Here is a 21,380-nt window from a genome sequence, read left to right as displayed (position 1 = left end):
GTGCAGCTGAGAAATAAAGTGTCCTCGTTGTCGAGGTTTATGGAAGTGGGTCACTATAATTGTGGTGGTGAAGATTGATGCCACTGTTTATGAGATTTTTACGTATCAAATGGGAGATATTGAAGCATTGCCTAACATTCTTCGAGGCCAGGTCAAAACCAGAAAATTTATGGATTTTGCGACTCTGCCACTATAGACCACGAGACTTTCTGTTGTGTCTGGAGCGCGTGAGGACTCTGACCTGGCTCCTGCTCGGCGCCACCATGCACACCGCTCTCACACGTGACGCCACTGGTCTCACTTGCCGGCCTCTGCCCTTCACCTTCGTCAATTCGGTTGCTGACCTCGTGAAATTTCTCATTTCCGGTTTTCCAGACCAGCAAAAAGTACGCCTCTTCATCAATTTCTGTTTTAATTTGGTAGTTTCTTGTAACCAAACTAAACCCCAAAAGTCGGTATTGACAATCTACTTTTTCCAAGGCGATCCGTTTTCCTCAAGTTTGCAATCCATTAAGAGTTTAAGGAAATTAAGAAGTATGCATCTAAAGAATTCCTGCCGAAGGCCATTCATCATTTGATAGAAAAGTATTGTGAGGTTTCTGATCGTAATTTTTAATCTGCATTTCTCGCCTTGATTCCTATGTTAATCGGCAATTATGTACCGATTCTTCCATTTATTCTGTATCGATAGCTGACAAGTAATTTCTGTGATTTACTTTTGGTTACTAGATTACTTTCTCAGGTTTATGGCTATCCCCTCTTTGGTAATTGCTATTCCAGTGATCACTAAGTTTAACAGAAAGCGTGGTATTATTGTAACGCCTTAAGTCTTCTGAAGACTGAATAAGTCATAATACCAAAGCAGAATGTGTACCGTTAACGTACAGTATGGCTGGGGGCTACTGACACAGCTTAGAGGCCATGCCCCCTAGCAAAAGTACTAAGAGGAGCCTTAAGCGCCCGCGAGGCCGAAGTGAAGAGGTAAACAAATGGTTGAAGTGTTGCATAGAGCTCTTGGCCAACCTCCCGTGTCGGCCATTATAACGTAGCCAGTGTTGTATGAAAGACGCTCACGAACCAACCAACTACTCCAGTCTTCGAAGTTGCGTGCAAATGCGAAGATACTTGATACTGATTTCTCTTGGTAATCTCACTGGATCTGGAGTTTTTTTCTGTTTGGGGATTGTATCGGGCGAAGGAGGAATTTGTTGGTCATCTCATCTGTCCATCACCAATCGTAAGAACACTGACCTAAAAACTTCATTTAATAAAGGATGGAGTTTAAAATAGTTTAATGGGAATAAGGTTTCGCGTCTGTTCCTCCTTGCTAATTTGTTTTCCCCTCGGTGTTACCCAGCCATATCTACCTGGGTTCTTATCAGTCAGTAAAGAGGTAAAGGTATCGCGTGATCATGTAATTAACATCTTCCAGATGGGTCTATACTATGACTAATACCGCTTCAATTGTTAATGGCTTTACTGCAGACCACCGGACTGGGGTCGTTGCCAAAGGTAGACGCCATATTTAAACTTCCAGTCAGGAGTGGTTGTACATTCTCTCATCTGCAGCATATGCTCTTCTTCCATCGCGTCCAAGTTTAGCGTTCAATGATAGGATCGGGTTCGGCTTCAGCTGCCACTAATGTAGCACCCTGAGTCATTCCTGAAGACTGAAGAAGACAAACTACTAGGGCAGAATATGTATTACCGACATACAGAAGGGCTAGGGGACCATTGGCATGGCCCTGAGGCTGTGCATCCCGGTAGAAGTACAATAACGGAGCCTTAAGTACCCGTGTAACCACAACGAAGAGTCAACTAAATAATCTAGGCATTAAATTGTTATCATTACTGACTATTAGAACGCTGAATATCTTAGAATAAAGCCTAATTGTTTGCATGCTATTAGGTTGACTTCCACTAGTTATTCTCTACGCCTAAACAATTGCGCGAGTCTTGTAAATGTGTGAGTCTTTCTTACATAGACATGCACAATGTTATTAAAAACTGTGTAATAATAAAGCAAAAAAGTCACAAATTTATGAAGAAACATAATTATCAAGCTGACATTCAAAGTCAAAAGAAACGCTTCCAGCTATAGTTGTTGGGGACAGAAAATAACCGTTCCTAAGGCAATGCCTTGTTTTTTCTCGGAAAAAAATGAAAAGATGTTTTCTTATATGCGCAGGCTAAAAATGCTGGTCTTTAGCCTGTGAAAACGTCTTAATGCCGTTTCGCATGTACTCTCTGCCACTTTTCTTTTTCTCACAATGCTCAGTTAGAGTATGAATAAAATTTTCAAATAAAACAAAGCTTTTCCTGATTTTTTCTGCCGAATTAATGGTCATAAAACCGTAGTTCTCGCCAGTTCGACATTTCTACCATTTTGCTTTTTAATCAGCTATTTTTTTAATGGTAATCTATTCGTATAATAGTATATAGTCTTGAACAAAAGCATTAACTTGTTTTGAATTATAGTTGGAAAATGTGGCGTTTGAAAAAGTTTTTAGCCTTCTGAAATCTGACTTTTTAATATTAATTACCCCCTTCCCAGATGCCATGTCTTCTCGATACCTAGATTGGATAGGGGAGCATTGGTGTACCTGCCACTTCGACAATAAGCTTCACAAACGTTGCAGATAATCCTGTACACTTCAAACGGAACTATCGTCTAAGCTTCGTTCTTTTGGGCTCCAAAGGGATGAAAAGATTGAAAATTTTACAATAAGAATCAGGCGTTTTTCGAAGTAAAAATGTGGAATTCCCAAACGTAAAATAAATTGCATTCTCTTCATAATTCTACCACAAATTGCAGCAATAAAGTGCGGCTTCGCACAACCTGTAGAAACAGCGCTTGTTGCAGATATTTCGTGAGGTAAAATGGAATTTTGCATACCGCTTGGCATTGTTACCATCCTTGGGTTATTTCTACTTGGTGACCACTGTGGCGCCCGTATTCTTTCCTGAAGACGAAAGAATTCATAACACTAAGGCTGTATATGTATTGCTGATGCACAGAAGGGCGGAGGAAGACACTGGCATGACCCGAAGCCATGCCTTTCACTGGAAGTACGAAGACAGGGCTTTGACTACGCGCAAAACCAAAACGAAGAGTTAAGCAAATTGTCGAAGTATTACACAGCCCCCTTCTCCTTTTGAACGATGTCTATGGCGGTCCCTTGGTCAATCTCGTGCATCGACCTTTATAATGCAGTCGCTGTTATGAGAAAACACCCGAGAACTAACCAACTGCGTCAGTCATTGAACTTGCGTGTAACTAGGGTAGTTGTTGAAAGGTCACCGCTGATTCTCTCATCCGGCGGATGTTAAGGCTTAGGATTCAGTAATGGAAATTAGGTTGATTGTTCTCTCTGATCGGGTTCTCTTTCCGCTGCCACCAATGTAGCGCCTCCTATCATTCCTGAAGACGAAGGTAGTCACAATATGACTAATCTAAGTGTTACAACGACAACCTTATGACCCCATCTACTTACTGAATATCTTTCCTAAACAACTAGGGAGGTTGTGCCGACTGATCCTTAATTTCGAGTTGCGGGATTTAGTATTGCCACAGAACGTCAGCCTTATAAAAACTCGATCGAAATTAAGTCGAATCTACTTCGTGCATTCGTTAGGCGTGCTTGAAACATTCACTCAAAAAATTTGCTATTTTTTATTGCAAATGCCATCAAAATTATCGCAGTGGATGTAAATTTTATTTATTCAGTCCCACCTCTTTACCCTGTTAGTAATTTGCTATCCATCGGTCATGTGCTCCCTTCCTCATTGGACACCAAACAACAGGTCGTCACTTAATTACAATTGACCCCACCAATCTTTGTTTCCAAAAATATTTGCATTTTAAGTTCTCCATTCCGCTAGTTCCTCTGGATGAATCTAGTTGGAGTTTGGAAGATGGCATCTCGAACAACATCTACTACAATTTCCTGTGTACTTTTATTAGCACATAAGCTCTTGTTTCTTGAATTTTTTTTGTCTTATTCAAGATTCTAAGGTTTTTTTGGGTGAATCATGAACAACTGTATTGGTCCTAGAAGGGTCAACCGTAGTGACTGCATTTCTGTGCTACTAACGCGGTGATTACTCCACGTCTTATTGCTGAAAGAATTGAGACTGCTCATAATACGTTTTCGGGCAAAACTTTAATGTCTGTTGTTTATACCCTCGTTCTTTTTATTTTATTAGCTTCGGTCTGTGGCGGTGATGTCCTCGTTATATCATGCCTTCCTCCTCTGTCAAGTAAGTAGTTCCTTAGGCTCTTAATTTCATCTTTGTATCCACATCAACGCATTTTGAATAGCTCTGTGATAAAGTTTTGATATGCACGATGTCGTGCTTGCATTACCTTATACGTAAAAACATTTTATCATACTTTGGGGGCGGATATCTTTTTTAGGTCATAAGATCTGCAATATAATGCGAAGCATGAATTTTGCTGTCACAAATGCTGTACTGTGGCTTCAAATTTGAAGGGCTGCGAATTCAGCAAGTAGGCTCTTTAAAATCTGGAAATAATATATGACTGTTCTCGGGCCACACACCTAAAAGCTGTAATTTTTGCTTGCCATACCACATCATGTAGAAGCAGAACGCGTGCAATAAATATCAGTGGGGAACCGTGGATTGAATGTTGGAACTCTGGTAAAACATGTTAGCTAAGTCATTTGCTCACGGGTTCGTGGATTCCATGAGTAGATTTTGGCCGATGAGGCTGTTTATTTTATGTGACCACTAAAATGCCCAACCGTGTTTAAACACTGTCCAAAAATATCGCAAAATGAGACGTAATTACCCTTATTGCCCAGGTTTGGACGGTCTACTGCGAGTCCGCTGGAAGTTTGCACCCTATAAACTCGAATGCCCATCGTGCGGCCAATGGGACTGCGCTGGAATTTTGGTTGAAGATCGCACCGACCATTACCCACTTGCTTTCTGTTTCGGAAGACGTAAGTATTTTGAGTTCACTCTCGTGATGAGCCGGAAATCCTTCATATCAAAGCCAAGGGCTATTATTTGTGAGCTAATAACTTGATATGCACTTCAAAATGACGCATTAATTTACTCCAACTTCTGTTTTTATGATTGCTGTAAGTTTTTTCCAATCCTAGGCTACTGCAATAAACGGACACCTTCTGACGGTGCTTGAGGAGCTTAAGGAATGTCGTTCCATCATAGTTGATAAGGTGGGTCCTCCGCTTTGAATGATGCAATCTAAAAGTGGTGTCCCAATCAGGCCAAGATAGGTTATGTGCTTAGTACCCAAACCGGATTGTAGAATAGAGCTGGATGAGAAAGAAGGCTTAGCAAATTCTATGGACAGTTTTTTTTTTAAAGTCGTACTTTGTGGCTCCTTGCCTTTCTGACATATCTCCCGTCGTTGCTCTAAGTCCTACTGCATTAATTTTTTTTGCTAAAAGCAATTACTGCTTGATTGTTGGTAAAAAATTAGAGACCTTAAATTGACCCTATCCGCCGATCTTTTTAGCAATATCGTCGTGTGAAGAGCATGTTGCAAAAGTTGCACTTTAGATCATCCAAATGAGTGATGGGAGAACTGACCCGTGGTGGTCCAGAAAAAGACCATGCATATTTTGGATGCAGAACTGGAAGAACTTCAGAATGCCAAGCAGTCAGATTCGTGTATAAATAGGCTTCAAGTGTATTGCTTTATCCAAATCAGTACAGAATCCTACCATCTAGTGTAAATTTAGTTCAAAACTACTTCAGCAAGAGGATCGCTATTGGAACGTGAAGATCTTCAGAACTGTCTAGTTTATGATAAACTCTACTCATTCAAAATGATTTATTTCCATCTGAGGGTGTGCTACTTCATCCCACTAATAAATACTTCAATATTCCGCCTCAAGACAAGTAGGGTGGACCTTAATACGCATAAATGACATCAAGAGTTCCCTAACCGAGTTCAACTTCATAGCCGTGTGGCATTTGCTTTTTTATTAACTCATAGTAACTGGTTAAAACAATTAACTGCTGCATATCGCCATGTTCGCTGCGTAGGGAACCCATTCAACTTCATATACCAATGTTAAATGTTAATAAACAGTGCGTGACGCTGAATTGACAGTCGTTAAAATTGAGCAAACAAAAAAATTAGCCATCCGGGCTATAATTGTAAAGTAGATTAAAAATGGCATTTGAAAATTCATCTCAGATGTGTCTGTTCTTTCTGTGCTTTTTGTGAATTAATGACTTTCCTGCTAAACTTGACTACACTATAGTGGTTAAACCATTGCTTTCTGACCTAAAAAGACCACTTTTACTGCTCTCCAAGTGTTTATGCGCCAGACTTACAAACCGCGACTTAAAGTTCATGTACTCATACATGTTTGTTCTGTACTCCCCCAGCTCATCACAATTTGGGTTCCCATTCTGAATGGCAAACAAAAGCAGGCAAGTTTTTGACAATTTAAAAGTGCATCCGCAATTGTCCTATTTTTTGCGGTGGGAGACACTTGATTTCCATTTGCCCCACTCCAAAACATGTGAAGTTAAGCCAACAACACCATACTCAATTATATCTCCTACGTCTCGCTGCCATCACAAATTAACTTAAGGAAACTATGTTACGATAAAACTTTGTTCGGGTTGACTGGAGGGCATCTAAAAGTTGCGATTGATAAAACAAATCAGTATGTAGGCATCCGATTGTATTTTTCCTAGTATCTCATCGACTGCCGAGAATCAGTATCATTGCCCAAAAGTGGTTTAGGCAGACATAATTAAAGCCTACATTTGGTATTGAAGCGATCCTTCCTCTGCAATAGAATGGAAAAAATAGCCCATAATTTACTGTCTATTGCATGTTAAGACCCTTTTATTGTCACAGCTTTAAGAGCACGCTTAAATCTTTGGAGTCAGTGGTAATTTGCGCATTTAAATTTTGCATTCTATTTATTTGGAAAAGGAACGTATATTTTTGATCGCACACAGACTCTACTCATCAACCACTCCGTGTGCCATCCAACAAAAATTGGTGTTGATAGAATTTCCAAAGACCTAGCTTAAAACTCACTGACCAACCAGCTATCTATGATTATCTAAGCACTGTTTGACAAGAATAATTTATTTACGTAATTTTGGTCACACGTTCTTGCCTCGAAAAGCAGGAGTTTCTCGTTTAGCTACCCTAAAGACTTAGCTTTAAAAGTGCTTATCTAATTCAACTCTTAAAAAAATCTCATTGCAAATCTGTAATTCCTGGCTCTATTTACTCTTTTTTCACTTGTAAAGAAATGCAGTGGCTGAAAGCTTAGAGCTCAGCAGCTAATCATTAATGGGTGCTGCCTAAAACGCTTGCACGCAACACCCGACTGGAAAATCGTACCGTTCCATTTTCTCTTTACCTTACGAGAGGAAGCAATCTTACTACTTTATTGCCATAAGGAAATCTGCCTACCATTGTCACGCATTTCTTAATTTCAGTTGCCAGGTAACGTTTTAAAACGTCTCCAAAAGTGTATTGAATGGGAACCGCCGGGATTGGATAGTCGCCTGCACGTTCTCCTGCGTTCGGCGAGCGTCCTGATGGACAGTGGTAGATCGGGGGCCGGAGGAAGTGGTAGCGGAGGTATCAGTAGTGGCGGAGGAGGTGGAGTTGGTGGCGGTGTAGGCCTTGATGGGAGCGAAAGCTCGCCCTGTCTCTCCTCGGCTCGTGGTGTGGACGTCAATCTCTGCTCGGCCAATAGCATCAATGGCTGCACTCACACAGAAGGCGCTTGTGCCGGTCACTCGCTCGGCCCTGCAGGGGGTTGTGGAGGTGCCGGCGGCGGTAGCGGTGTGGGGACAGCCCTCTCGGAGGGTTGCGGCTGCACTGCAGTAGGTAGCAGTGGTTTCCTCTCCAATCGCCTTGTTCGTTGGCTCAAAAAACAAATTTTTGTGCTTGGACGCAATGAGGATCAACACTCTACGGCTACACACATCTTTATTCATTAATGCGCATTCAAAACTCCCTTATTTGATGATTTTGACTAGATTAATAATAGCACTGTGGGAAGCAAACTTCTCTCTTTTGGTGGTTATAAAGGATGACTAGTTAATCACAATGAAACGAATTATGACCATAAACACAACGCATAGATATATCTTGTTAACCACATTCGCCACTAATGTCACGTGCGACATGTGAGTCTATCGTCATAACAACTGGTTACCACAACTCGTGTTGCAGCCTAATTGGTTAGGCTTAAAGCATTAGAAAAGATGTGGAATACTTTTTGCTTGTTAAGCGGTAGTTTAAATGACTGATGTAGTGATGTTAATTTTCGTGTCATATTAGAAAAGTATGATGAACGAATAAAACGTGACAATTGTTCCCATTCATCTAGTTGAAAATAGGTATGACAATCCTATCTATCATACATTTTAGTGATTCGATGGAACAGGACAATGAATGTATTAGTAATTAAAATTTCACTCCAGCCTCAGCTTAGGCCATTTTGTTACTCCTTTGAAGTGAAACTTCCTCTTTGGTTAATCATATGCCAAATAGTTACGTTTCTACATTCCCTAAATGCCTTTCTATTGATCGTAGATACTGAAATTATAATACGGTGGAAGTACTTCCTGAATGCTCCAATTTCCAAAAGATCGATTTGTAAGCAAATGAGAGGGGTCTAGTTACTTTCCTAATTGCTCCTTCGAAAATTGGAGGAGTCAAGTAGTACTTGGACAGTGCTTTTTTTAGCATTTATCTTCAATAAATGCGGGGTTATTTAGGGAGTCTGTATAAATTACGAGTCTATTTTCATCTGTTGCCCACTTCATTCCAGAAGCATCATGTTCTGTTAGATTACTGTCCCTGTGCAAATGCTAAAACTCATATGCCAGTGGATGCTAATTTTTTATTTATTGTCGGTTTTGTGGATCACTGGTTTAGTTTTGGGTGGATTTTATTATGCTTCATAAACATGTAAGATCTGTGCACGGGATACAGATTATCAGGCATTTTAATCGCATCAAATGAAACCACTTTTATGATTTATTTTGCTTTATTGAAAAAAATCATACTTGAAATAACTAGACGAGGTGTAAAATCGCTCGAAAAATACCCGCAGCATCACTTTCCCCAATCCTCCTTCCTGCCAAATTTGTTATTTAACATGAGAGGTCACAGCAATGCCTGTCTGGGTACCGAAACATTCAAAGTCAATGCCGAAGGAGAAATGTTTACGGGTGTTTATTTGATTAGAAGGAGGGCAATAATTTACGCATTTCGTGCGCAAAGAAGAAAATCGTAAATTCTTTTCTGTAGAGGCGTGTTTCTTGCTCTTGTTGGACGCCCAATTCTAAATAGAAGAAATGTCTGGCAAACCTCAAGTCAGTGTCCTTCTACGCGCTCTTGTTACCTTAGCTTATGCATTGACAGGTATGCCCGATGCATAACACAACCATCATAAGAAATACTTTTGGAAACTGCACCCCCCTAAAAGGTTTGGGTAAAAGTAGTTCATTCCTATGATGGATAGAAAAATATCAGACGGTTTGCATCAGACCTGCTATCTGCCCCAAATGGCACATAGTATGGCGTGGAAATAGGCAAAGGGGTAGTTTTTATTGAAAACAGATTTGTTTATTAGTCGGTGGAAGTGACAATGGAAAACAATCTAATATTTTCAAAAAAAATAGGATTCGTTTAATGCATTTACTACGTCAATTTTGAAACCTTGACTTTTGTCTCAAAACCAAGGGACCAGATTCGCATTCAATCGATCAGGGTCTCGCTTCCTACCAGAAGGACGGTAATTCCATGGTGATTCCATGGTCCTCTCCGCAACCAAATCTTCGCCAACTTAATACACCCAGATGGTCTCCGAGATTACGACACTCGTTTAAGTATTCGCAGAAATTGCGTCAACTTTCAGACTTCACGCCCACTGCTTCGATGTCTGTGTTTGATACAATGAAAATTCAAACTCACGCTGTTCACCCTTTTTTGTGATGGAGTCAAACAGGTGCCAATAAATTTGGCAGGCAAGCACTTCTGCTACTGGATTTTTTTTAAAAGTTTTATTCCTCAAATTTGGTCATTTTTCTTTGCAATTTTTGTTCGTATCACCCTCCATTTCATTTTCTATTACTGGTGAAGCAAGCACGAATCAAATGAATTATCCTTCCTTTCATACAAATGCATTTCATCCTCCTTGTAGATTGTCGTCTTTCAGAACAACAAATGCGATTGCGTTAGTACTTTCTGAGATTTATAACTTCTAGGCGCACGCGGCTTCCTTTGCAATACCAGTGTTCCTGCAGTCCTAACAAGCAAAAAGTTTGATACGGCCGGATCTAAAGATGGGACTGAGCAATTTCACACTAGTTACTCCAGCACAATCAGATTTTATTTGTAGCAGAAGTCACTTTGGTTCATTATTATCTATTTTTATCGGCGTTAAACAGTCATTTTCACATTGTACTGACATCGCTTATTCTACCTGATTACTGTTTTATTTATTTAAACAAGTTTTAACCGCATCACGAAGGTGTAAATTAAATTGCACCATTTTACAAACCGAAGCGACTGTGACAGAGCCATCAAGTTGTCATTAGAGCGCGACTATAATAAAGGATTTGTGAAGGCGATTTTATGATGTCCCGCGTTTTATACGCCCCTTCACATACAAAAATCCGTGATTTTACTTTTTTGATATAAAAGGCTTTGGTGTAAATGTCACTTCAGAAGAATAATGCCAGCGTATCTGCAACGAATGCAGTTATGCTCGAGTACCAAGACAGGTGCACAAGTAGAAAAAGAAAAGGCTATCTTACAATCGTCACTGGAAACTTTGGGTCCTACTGTAGCAATTAAGGAACTCTAGCCTAAATGAAATCTCATTTTGTTGCATTAAGTAGTCTTCAAATGCCAAAGGGATGGTACTTGAATGAACTGTATTTGCATTCTCAAGGTTCTGCAAAACGCTTGAAAGAATTGCGATGATTTCAGAAATATCTTATGACTCAGAAGGATCCGTGTGGTTGTCGGAATGGCTCATTGAAATGGCTTGCTGCAGCTTATGGGGTACGGAAATTTGTAATTGTTTACGTGGACAAATTACAAAGCATGGATACGATGTGTTGCTGCACTTTCCTGTCTGCTTAATAGCCACTAAAATGAGCATCTCCTCCGATACCCTGCATAGCAATTGCAATGCTTCTAATAAGTAATTTGATTCTATTGATGACCCACTGAAAGATAGATGCATCGGAGTCATGACCATCCTACACCCTGCATTTTTAAGCAATACGTGTTACTACCGATTAAAGTAATCTGAGGCAAAAAGAACAACTTGCAATCAAGCTTGAGGTCGCGAGTGATGGTGAAGAGTATTTTTGTGTATGCTTTAAGTGGGACGGGAACGTCGTGGTGATGATCAACAGGCAGATGATCTTTAGCAATGCATTTTGCAACTGAGATAAATTTAAAGATTGGTCTTTTCAGTGATTTTAAAGCTGTCAAATACCTTGTGATTGCCACAGTGGAAGAGTGACCAAATCGGACGCCAAGGTTTGCACTTTGAAAGAGAGTAAGGATATATCAAGGGATGACTGCACCGATTGCGAGCTCTTCATATTGTTTAACTCTTCTATTAGCCATGTTGGCTTTACTTTTATTGGGCATGCGAGTGGTCTCCGAGCCCCTCTGTGTGCTTGTGACAAGGGTACTTTTGAGTTAATAAGACTTGCCTCTGAAAAGGGACCAGGATCGAGGTAAGAAATGTATGCAAATTGAAGATGTCATTTCCAGAATGAAATGTTGACAATAAATGTCATAAAAATTGTAAAAAATGAGGGAGATGTTGTTAAATGAACCAGTAACCTAAAAAACTAAAAACATTTTCCAGATTTTGAGTGCAAAATTAGGATGCAGTTGTTATTTTTTCAGACTTCATTTAGTCTATATGCTCGCAGTAACGCCTAGTGCATAGTAAAGGAATAGAGTCAGACCTGACAATCCTGATCCGACAAGATCACTATTAGCACAAGCAAAGGAGAGATTTCTCTTTATCTCATTTGGAAGTAGTTACTCAACGATGGAACAACAAAGTGCTGAGGGTATCTATCGGACACTCCTTCCCCAAACGTCCTTTGGTGACTTCATTCAAATTTACTGGTTATAAAACTCGCGCAGTCAGTCGATAGTCAGACGTGAATCCAAGGGAAAGCACTCGCCTATTTGACACTTAAAAGCATTTTGTAATTGCTGCAAACGCAATCATTGGATTCACGGACCTCTCTTGACTACCTAGAATCAGAGAGCAACAAAATTTGTCCCAATGTTGAAGCACTTAATGGTAGGAAATAAGGCTTTGCATCTTTTATAAAAAGGAAAGTAGACAGTAGCCAAATTAGGGGAATTCTATTTTTGTAGTGATAAAACTCCAATGTCGAATCAGTATCACGCAGGACAAATTGCTTTCGTAAAAAATACATCAGATCAGAATGACTATCCTTAGTGAAGCCTTTTTGCTTCTGCTATCAATGCATGTATAGTAGCTTCATTTTGCCCTATATGCCTAAGCTCTGCTGCAATGGACGAATCAGGCAGTACATCATACCTAGAAGGACTCAACTCCTGGGGGTAGTCGGCAACTGTCATGAATGTACGATGATCCACCTCAATAAGGTTTGCGTGCAAACGGTGGAAAACCTATCACAGGCCTTTAGCTGCTCACAACTTATCACTGTTAGCAAGAGCTAACTTTGCATTGACTGCAATGAACTAACGAAAGGGAGGAGGAACATGTAGTTTCATTCTTTATTATCTTTGCAGAATAGAAATTTGATCCACTGATAAAGTCGGAATGCTCATCCAAATGAAGTTGTACTATATTAAGTTTAGAATACACTGGTTAGATCTTTGCGATAGTTAAAGTAAAGGGGAAATTTTTAAGCACCTTATAATTTTTTTGGATTCTGCTTTAAGGGAACTAACACGTGCTGGAAAAAAAGCATTTAGGAACTCTGCAATGCACATTCGCCACAGGAGGCAAGTTCGTCACCTAGCTAGAGGGTTTGTAACGTTTTCTTTGCCGGAAACAACAGCTGTTTTTTCCGTTAGAGAATCTGTTCATTTATCGAATACTCCTGGTTCAAATGCTCAAAACTAACTTTCTTGAATGCATCTTAAGGAGTACCAAAAGGCATCCGACGGTAAGGCGTTGAGACATATATTACTGTTAAATAACTGCAGATATAATTTTAGTATTTGAAATAAGGTAAACAAGCAAATAAACAGACTAGCGCTTTTGTTTAAAACAAAAATAGAAAAGTGCGAAAACTTACTCAAGAATCTTATTTTTGAAACAATTTTTCGCAGTCTGTAAACTGGTTGATTCTGAATTAGACACAAGACTGTTTATTCCGCAATGATAGAAGCCTTTGCCTCTGACAGCAAACGATCTAAGCCCGGTCACTTCCGTTTCTAAGCCAAATTTGCCTTTTAACCGTTTGTACTGCACACGATAGTCCAAGGCTAGGTGCTAGTAATAACTGTCGCCTGGGAAAATGTCCGCTGATGGCAAAGGACTAGGTGAAATAGTATCCCTAACTCCCTCCACCCCTCCTACTAAAAGGTATCCTCAAATTGAATCTCTTCCCTTGAAAAGGTTCAGTATAGTTGAAGGGTGCCACTGTCTTTTGCAAATCAGAATAGGACCATCTTTTCTCCCATTCACTGATTAATTTGTCACCTCTGTGTCTCGGAAGAAAAAGAAGAAGAAAGAGGAAGAAAAGTAGCACAGGAATTTTTTTCCAAATCTTTAAGTTGTTTGTGGTAGTATCGAGTAGATGGATGAATAGGTAATAGATAGATGTCTGCCATACCTGTTGACTGGCTGGTCCTTAAGCTAGTGAGCATTTCGTAATGAGCACCTGTACCCACTGTGCACCACATTCACACATAAAGGGGAAGGCGCATTCTTATGGGGATGATGGATGAAGCAGTGCGTGTCTTGGAAATGAACGTGCCTAGTTGCTTATTTGGGGGAGCACCAATGACATGTAAATTCGATTAAGTTACTGTGGAATAAGAGAGGTTGTTTTTCATCCGAAGTCAATCGCGTTTTAATTTACGCAGAAGCTCATCTGCTTGTTAGCCTCCCTTCCTACTTGATAGGTACGCAAACAAAACGCTCCGCCATCACGACATCAAGCATGATAGCAAGTCGTTTTTTACCTCAAATCGGTAATAGCACAAGCTGTTTAAAAATTCAGTGCGGGGTGATCATGATCGTGATGCATTTATCATTGAAAGACTAAATAAATGATTTAATAGTTTTATGCAGATTCTACGAATTATCATTTCTAGAGAACTTTTGGACTTTTAAAAAGCTGATCTTGCTTCATTTCGGCTATTACGCGAAATCTGAAATCAGAGCAAGGCTTACAAATGCGACTGCTCACAGTAAGCACCTTTTGCCTCTGATGTTTGGGCATGATACCCAGTCAACAAAATAAGGCTGTCCTTTTGGAGTGAGTTGCTCAACGCTGACACCCTTACACTGTCCGAGGCAATTTAGAATCCGAAGTCATTTGAGAGACTACTAGTAAAAGTGGTAGAAAAACAAACTCAACTCGCGTAGTCCTGTGTTCGGTCCCAGCAAGTGTCGTATTTCAGCAGTGCTTTAGGGTATTCTGCGACAACCCTGTGTTTATGTGCAAGTCACATAAACTTGGCAAGTATTCTATTGTGGGACATTTTTGAAGCCTCAGGCTCTGACGCAATAACCATGGGGGCTCAAATTGCTTTTTGGTTATTATCCCCTTTCTGTAAGTGCACAGTCAAAGTGGCATTTCGGCGACATTCATCTGGAAAGACGACATAATCGCATACTCATGCTTGGGAAAAAGGTGAACACGAATTCTCACTTCGCCATCTGTTCGCAAAATTCTTGCTTATTTACAAAAAGGTGTCCAGTCTTCACTCTTGTCCAAATTGTATCATACATAGAGTTGGTGGACCATCAAAATTCGCTTAAAATTGTGTAATTCTCTGCTTGTAAATATCATGTCTATATAATATTTCGGCCAAAGAAGTGTTGTGTCAACCCACAAGAGCCAGAGTTAACTATCGCATTGATACCCCTCACCTTTCGTCTAACCACTGAAGATGGTATTTTCCCCAGATATTTATGCTTGTTGGAGATATTTTTACGATGGAATTAAGGCTCAGACAGAGCATAAAGGTAGCCTTGACTGACTTGTACACTTTTGTTATCCATGCTAATAAATTTCGTCACTTCACGATTCTTCTGCTTTGATAAATACAACCATTGATATAATAAGGGGAAGTCGTAAAATTTAACAAGGATTTAAAAGAGCAGCTTTTGCACCATGTAACATGTTTCTGAGTAAACCACGACACAAAGTTCGAAATACCACATAAGCACCTGACAGATCAAACGTATTTGCTTCTAAGAACGTACTAAATTCCTAGCGAAAAGTTGGAATTGTAAAATAACTACGACTTTTCCACACAAAAAGTCGTTGTTAGAGATAAAAATTTTATTTTGAATTCTGAAAACATCAGCAACTTTACTTACTAATGCTGTAGTCACTAATGATGCGTTTTGATGGATATCAATACCTAATACATTAACTGTTTGTTTAACCCTAGGTTTTGGTAGCATACCATTGGAGAGCTCCATCAGTGCACCTCCTTCCGACGGCCTGGCCTCCGGGTTATGCTAGTAGCTCGAAGCACTACTGCACCTCAATAACACATATTCTGCCCCAATATTATGTCTTGAGAAGTCTCGAGGGCGTTACAGAGGTGGCAGTGGAAAACGAACGCACTCTTAAGGCAAAAAATCCTCTGATTTATACTGCTGGGTGATAAACCTTGGCGAGGCGAAAGAAGTGCATATTATAAGAATGGGAGAATATATTACAATCACCAAGAGGCATAAGAATAATGTCAAACTTTGGCAATTATCCCAGTTTTTCGTCTGTATGAAGGCTACCAACAACCGAAGTGACACTAGCCGTGGCCGTAAAACATCTGGAAAAGTTAATCACGAAGTTGTAAAAGGTACCTGAATGAAGATATCATTTATGCAAACATGCGATACCTACTCTACTTCTCTACCATCTAGATGGAACCTAGACAGATATGGCCAAACATCACTGAAGTGAGAAAGAGGTGGCAAGGAGAAATGAACACAAAGTTTCATTCCCATTAAACTATGTTAAACCCTGTCCCTTGTTATGTGACTCTTCTTTTTGGTTAGTGTTCTCGTGGCTGGCCAGCACATCCCCCATCCCCGAAACCAGTTTCCATACAAGACAAAACTCCCGGTTCATTCTAATTATCAAAAGAGATCGGAGACGTTAGGCCAAGTATTCTCTGCATGAAATATCGATGACTGACGTAGTTGGTAGGTGTATGTCTTCCTTACAGTATCAGTTACGAAGTGATAGCTGACGTGGGGGGTTGACAAAGGGGGACGTCGGGGATGGCACCCAAAAGAGAACGACTGCGTAATATGTTATTTGTTTGCTTATTTCTCAGTTTTGGTGGAGGACCATTGAGGGGCTTCGCTAACGTGTCCTTGCTAGAGGTCTGGCCTTTGGGCTATGTGAGTAGCTACAAGTCCTAGTACACGTCGACAATACATATTATGCCCGAGTATTTTGGCCTCGTAATATTCTTCATTCACAAAATTTGGCTACTTTTAATTACTGAAGTCTGTTTTAATTCCGATCTTCCACTGTCAACGAGGCTACATATTCCCATTTCAGTTTTGTCAAGCAGTGGCGTGTCCACCCATTTTAACGGAATTTTTGGCTCTCCGTGGCCTTCACTTACCACTATGACTGATTTAGAAGGGGCCCACGATACGCAGGATTCAGTCATGACCATTCAGCGATAAGCTTGGAGTCTTAAGACACCGTCAACCAGCGAGGCTGCAGTTGCCAGGAATTTATTTAAATCCGTCCTAGTGAAACCGCTTTGACACTAGTATGCAACCCGGATAGCAGAAATTTGAGTGATAAACCTTAGAATATTGTGCTTCTTGGTCTGTTTTATCTTCCTTTTAGGCATCCAGTAGTAAATTTCATGTTAACTGGTTCAGTCTGTAAGAAACCACAGGTTTATTGTTTCTTTCCTTCAACAAAGCAGTCATTTTCATTTGTTTTATGCATAACTGGTCGGAAAGGCAAGAAAAATATCACATGGCTGCTTGAAAATGATGCACAATTTGTTCATGCCTAAATTTTGCAAAATCTCTCCTTCTGGTGTAATTGGGCCTTTGACAAAACTGGAAAATATGCAAGCTTTCCTAGCAAACCCTTTATTTTTAGGTTGCCTCTTGGGATTACTTAATCTTACTACTACCGAAATCACGCCTTACCGTTCAGAAGAGTACAGGTCAAGTTTCCAATGAAGTTCTCAAAAATACTGTCCTAGAGTAGCGGTTCTGCAAATTACCAAGTAAAATTTACTCCTGTCTTAATTCAATTGAAAAAAACTTGTGCAAATCTGTGAAATGTCGATTTGAGGCTTCATTCTCAAACTCTCTATTTAGGGTAAAAAACAAAATTTTGCAGGGGCTGGTGCATCAGTTATTTAGAAACGAAAAATTTTCCTTCTTTTAGGTCATTTTTTATGAGGGAATATTTTATATAAATTTTTTAATTAAACAGAGTTAGTATTTCTACCAAAGACTTAACGATAAACATGAGGCGCGGAAGAGACTCACAAGTTCTATTCCCCTAGGTACCTGCAGCAAATCCTGGTCATACACGAATAGTCAGCAACACTCTGATCATTTACTTGAGACTTCTTGAACTTGCTTTTACTCCGACATCTATCCTTCACTCAGTTATAAATCAGAAGTGTGTAAAGAAAACAAAAGATTTTATTGTTCTTAATGGGCCTTGTGAAAATTACGGAATCGTGAGGTGAAAAAGTTTTGTACATCTTCTCGAAAAGTCGGATTCATGAAACAGTATATAATCGGGTTTATGGCATTATTCACATAGTACATGTAGAAGATAGGCAGGTACATTTCAACCACGCCAATTGCCATAAGCATGGCAGGGATCAGGGCGATAATGTAGACAATGGCCACAACAAAGAGCATGGCCGCTGTCTTCATGTTCTGGAGCACGAAAGTCCCTTTGAACCCGCGCAACGAGATGCGTCGGTTCTGCTGACGCTCTTGTTTGTTCCTACCCACCCACCTCTTAGGTTTGTCTAGGAAGGAGATCTTTCTTTGTTTTAGCACCGGTGCACTTGCCTTCCTGCCTATTGCAGTAGGGGCTGGATTCTCCTCTGTGGCATTAAGCCGGTTCTTCCAAATCTCTAAGACCAGATTCTGTTCGTTCTTTTCGTTCGGTCTTTCCTCCACAACACCAGGTAGAGTCGTCGTGAGATTCAAGCTCAATTTTTTGGGATTTGGGGGCAAACCTCTTTGCTGAATTGTGACTGATAGCGGAGGTCTCAGATCTCCATCCTTGGCAGCGTTATTTGAATTGGTGCTTTCGGAGAATTGAGGAAGCGATTGCAGTTTGTTTCCCATCAGTCGTTTCCTCCGTTCTCGCATCTGAAGAAATCATACAAGAACATCGTGCTAGAATAGCATCAAATGACCCAGAAGAATTCATTTTCGTCCTTTCAATGAAAGTACTGCCAAAAACAACAATGATTTTGGAAAAAAATTAAAACAGATATTATTTTCAAGACATTCGAACTAGTCTTATGCTAAAAAAGTGATCCCTGCATTAAGGGATATCCAACTACACTTTGCCTACAGACTGATCTTTGTGTGAGTACGTGATGTCTAATTTCCTCGATTAAGTTAAGTGTTAGTCGAGCAAGATGTCTTCGTGTCTAAATTTCCAGCGTAAAACCAGTTTCATTACACCGCTCCAGTTGAAGAATTTTATCAGGTTTTCTCATCAGCGTCGGAAGTGATATTCAAATTTTAATTTCAGTTTACGATTTCTTCTAAGCCATTCTTGAAATAAAAGAATGGCGGTAAAGTGCTTTGTGCTTCACCCTCGGTCCGGCGCTAAACATACAGTAAGTACTACATGGCCGTATTTTAAAGCCGCGACAGCGGTGCGCGCCCTCGGCATGACCTCAAGCCGATCTGACCTGTCAATAAACGGCAAATAGGACGCGCAGTGACACCGACACCGATGTGGGAACGCACACACTTAATGCGTTTGTTTACCACCTTAATCATGCAAATGCACTATCTTTTGGGGAGAAGCCCGCGCAATGGAAATACCACAGGACGCAGCGATCGCTTTAAGACTTCCGCAGGCCTCGTAAATGAAGCTGCTTTCGACAGTCAACTGATGTTATGGCAAAATGTGTCCCGTAAATTGGACATGATTGATTTACCTTTGAATCTGAAATCGACAATTTTGTTATTCAATAATCCTTCCTCTTTCTGATGAAAGTGAAGAAGATTATTGATAGGAATCCATTTATTTCAATGGTGTCATAAAGTGCTCTTGGTGCTACTGCTTCAAGTTCCACCATTTGCTATTTATCCCAGATCCGCTAACTGATATTTCGGCTAAATCCTTTGTCTTATCAAATATTAATATAGACAAGTGACTTTGCAGACGATTTCACAATAAGTGGTAGGCCAGAGAAACCAATAGGAATTACATTTGTTTATAGATATGTGGAATTTCGAGAAGTCGTATTTATCTTGTTGCAGAGTACAACGGAGGACTACCCTGATACTTCAATCTACTGAGTCTCAATGTAAATCTCATCTATGCGAAGAGCGCCTTGGTCGAAAAAGTATATGGAAAAATGATAAAAGGACTCTAAATGAAAGCGCTGTTTTGCGTGGATACTAACTTTTAAAACGCCTTGATCAAAATCCATTCTGAGTCCTATATATTCTTATATTCTTATAAACGTACTTCAGAGTTACTCGAATTTGATCAATTAGTGGGAAAAGGGACATATGAATATCAGATTAGGTAAAATTCTCCATGAAGGACAGTTTCATAGGATTCATTTACTTATGCTAGAAAATAATACGTAAAAATTTGTTGTGTGATGTCTACTCTTAACATATTTTTTCCGGATTGGATTAGATGAATTATTTATTTCTGTTTACTCGACTAGTGTCTCAAAAATAATCTTTAAATGGGTGTAAACGTACGAGAAGAACTGATCGAAAGATAAGAACATAGAGGATGACCACTGAAAGAATGCAAAGCACGTAGCTGGAGATCTGACTGCCCTGAACAATATGGTAAATGGCCATTTGGCTCTTCGTAGTATTCAGCATTCGCGTCTCCGTACATTCATACTCTGGCGCAGAGGTGTTGGCGGTGGGAATCAGCGACACCACAATCGTCATGGAAGACACACCGCCGAGGAGGAGGGCTAATGAGAGCATTACAACAATGATTTGCTTAGCCCGACTCACGGTGATGATCTTGGAGAAGGGATGACAGATAGCGAAGTAGCGATCAAAGGCAATACCCGAAATGAGAAGAGAAGAGAAGGGAATGAAAGAGTTGTTGATGACATAGTAGAACTTGCACAGGAACTCCGACTGAATGCGCCACTCTACTGATTCAATGTAAATGGTGAGAGGCATGAGACAGACACAGGCAAAAGAGTCCACCATCGCCAGAGCCAGGATGAACACGGTGGAGGTCAGACGATCATGCTTGGTAGAGTAGATCACAATCACAATGGTGTTGCCGATGCAGCCGATGCTGCAGAAAATGCCCAGCATTATCATGATTGCAGGAATCTGCTCTGTCAAAGTGCTGGTCATTAAAGTCATTTTCAGGGGATTTTCGCGCTTCGTCCCTGCAAGGCAATGACAATACAATTACTGATGCGTGTGTATTGCAACTTTTCTTGCTTGTTTTAACGTCCATGATGGAGTTTATCCGTCATCCCACTCAACTACATTCGAATGTCTCCCTGCATTCCTCTCCAAACCAACCACAAAATCTTTTACGACGCTAGTCCTCTGTTCGTCATTATAAAGTCCCCCTACTTACAGCACTTTCTTTTCCCCTAAACCAGTATGCCCATTACATTAAAATCACCATTTTATTTACCATTTAATGCTCTTCTGCCAAAAAGCAACCAAAAGTTGTAATCTGCGTTTTACTGAAATAAAGTGCATATAAAATTATTTATTCGATTTTATTCGAGAGGCGAAAAACTCCCGCATAATCACAGTTGAAGTAGGATAATCTCATAATCACTTAGACTGTGAAATTGGCATTATACGATAGTCTAACAAAGTCTGGAATGCCCTACTGGTACTTCCTTCAGCAGGTCGAAAGAATTATCCCTGCTAAAAAACCGATCTAAATTTACTAACTGAAAGAAAGACACGAAGTTAACG

The 21,380-nt window shown here is 40.1% G+C and overlaps 2 protein-coding genes across 2 annotated transcripts in view; one reads left to right on the top strand and one right to left on the bottom strand. All coding sequences in view use genetic code 11, as the record gives it.

The window, feature by feature from the left end:
• Nucleotides 1-7,974, top strand: part of EGR_00500 (Protein unc-79) — a gene marked incomplete at both ends in the record, with an annotated part of 42,236 nt that extends 34,262 nt beyond the window's left edge. Inside the window, 5 exons of the mRNA XM_024489749.1 lie at nucleotides 197-386; nucleotides 4,207-4,260; nucleotides 4,827-4,967; nucleotides 5,130-5,204; nucleotides 7,465-7,974. Of these exons, the coding sequence (XP_024355746.1) occupies nucleotides 197-386; nucleotides 4,207-4,260; nucleotides 4,827-4,967; nucleotides 5,130-5,204; nucleotides 7,465-7,974 (970 nt within the window). The remainder of the gene's footprint in view (nucleotides 1-196; nucleotides 387-4,206; nucleotides 4,261-4,826; nucleotides 4,968-5,129; nucleotides 5,205-7,464) is intronic.
• A 9,929-nt stretch (nucleotides 7,975-17,903) lies between these two features.
• On the bottom strand, nucleotides 17,904-20,804 carry EGR_00499 (5-hydroxytryptamine receptor 1A; the record flags this gene model as incomplete). The annotated part of the gene is made up of 2 exons (XM_024489748.1): nucleotides 17,904-18,581; nucleotides 20,169-20,804. The coding sequence occupies 2 exons, from the start codon at nucleotides 20,802-20,804 to the stop codon at nucleotides 17,904-17,906; spliced, it is 1,314 nt and encodes a 437-aa protein (XP_024355745.1).
• Nucleotides 20,805-21,380: the final 576 nt, after the last annotated feature.

This window comes from Echinococcus granulosus (genome assembly GCF_000524195.1).
Source record: "Echinococcus granulosus chromosome Unknown EG_S00002, whole genome shotgun sequence".
NCBI lineage: Eukaryota > Metazoa > Platyhelminthes > Cestoda > Cyclophyllidea > Taeniidae > Echinococcus > Echinococcus granulosus.
The sequence above is the reverse complement of the archived record's forward strand: the minus strand, read 5'-3'. Positions and strand labels throughout refer to the sequence as shown.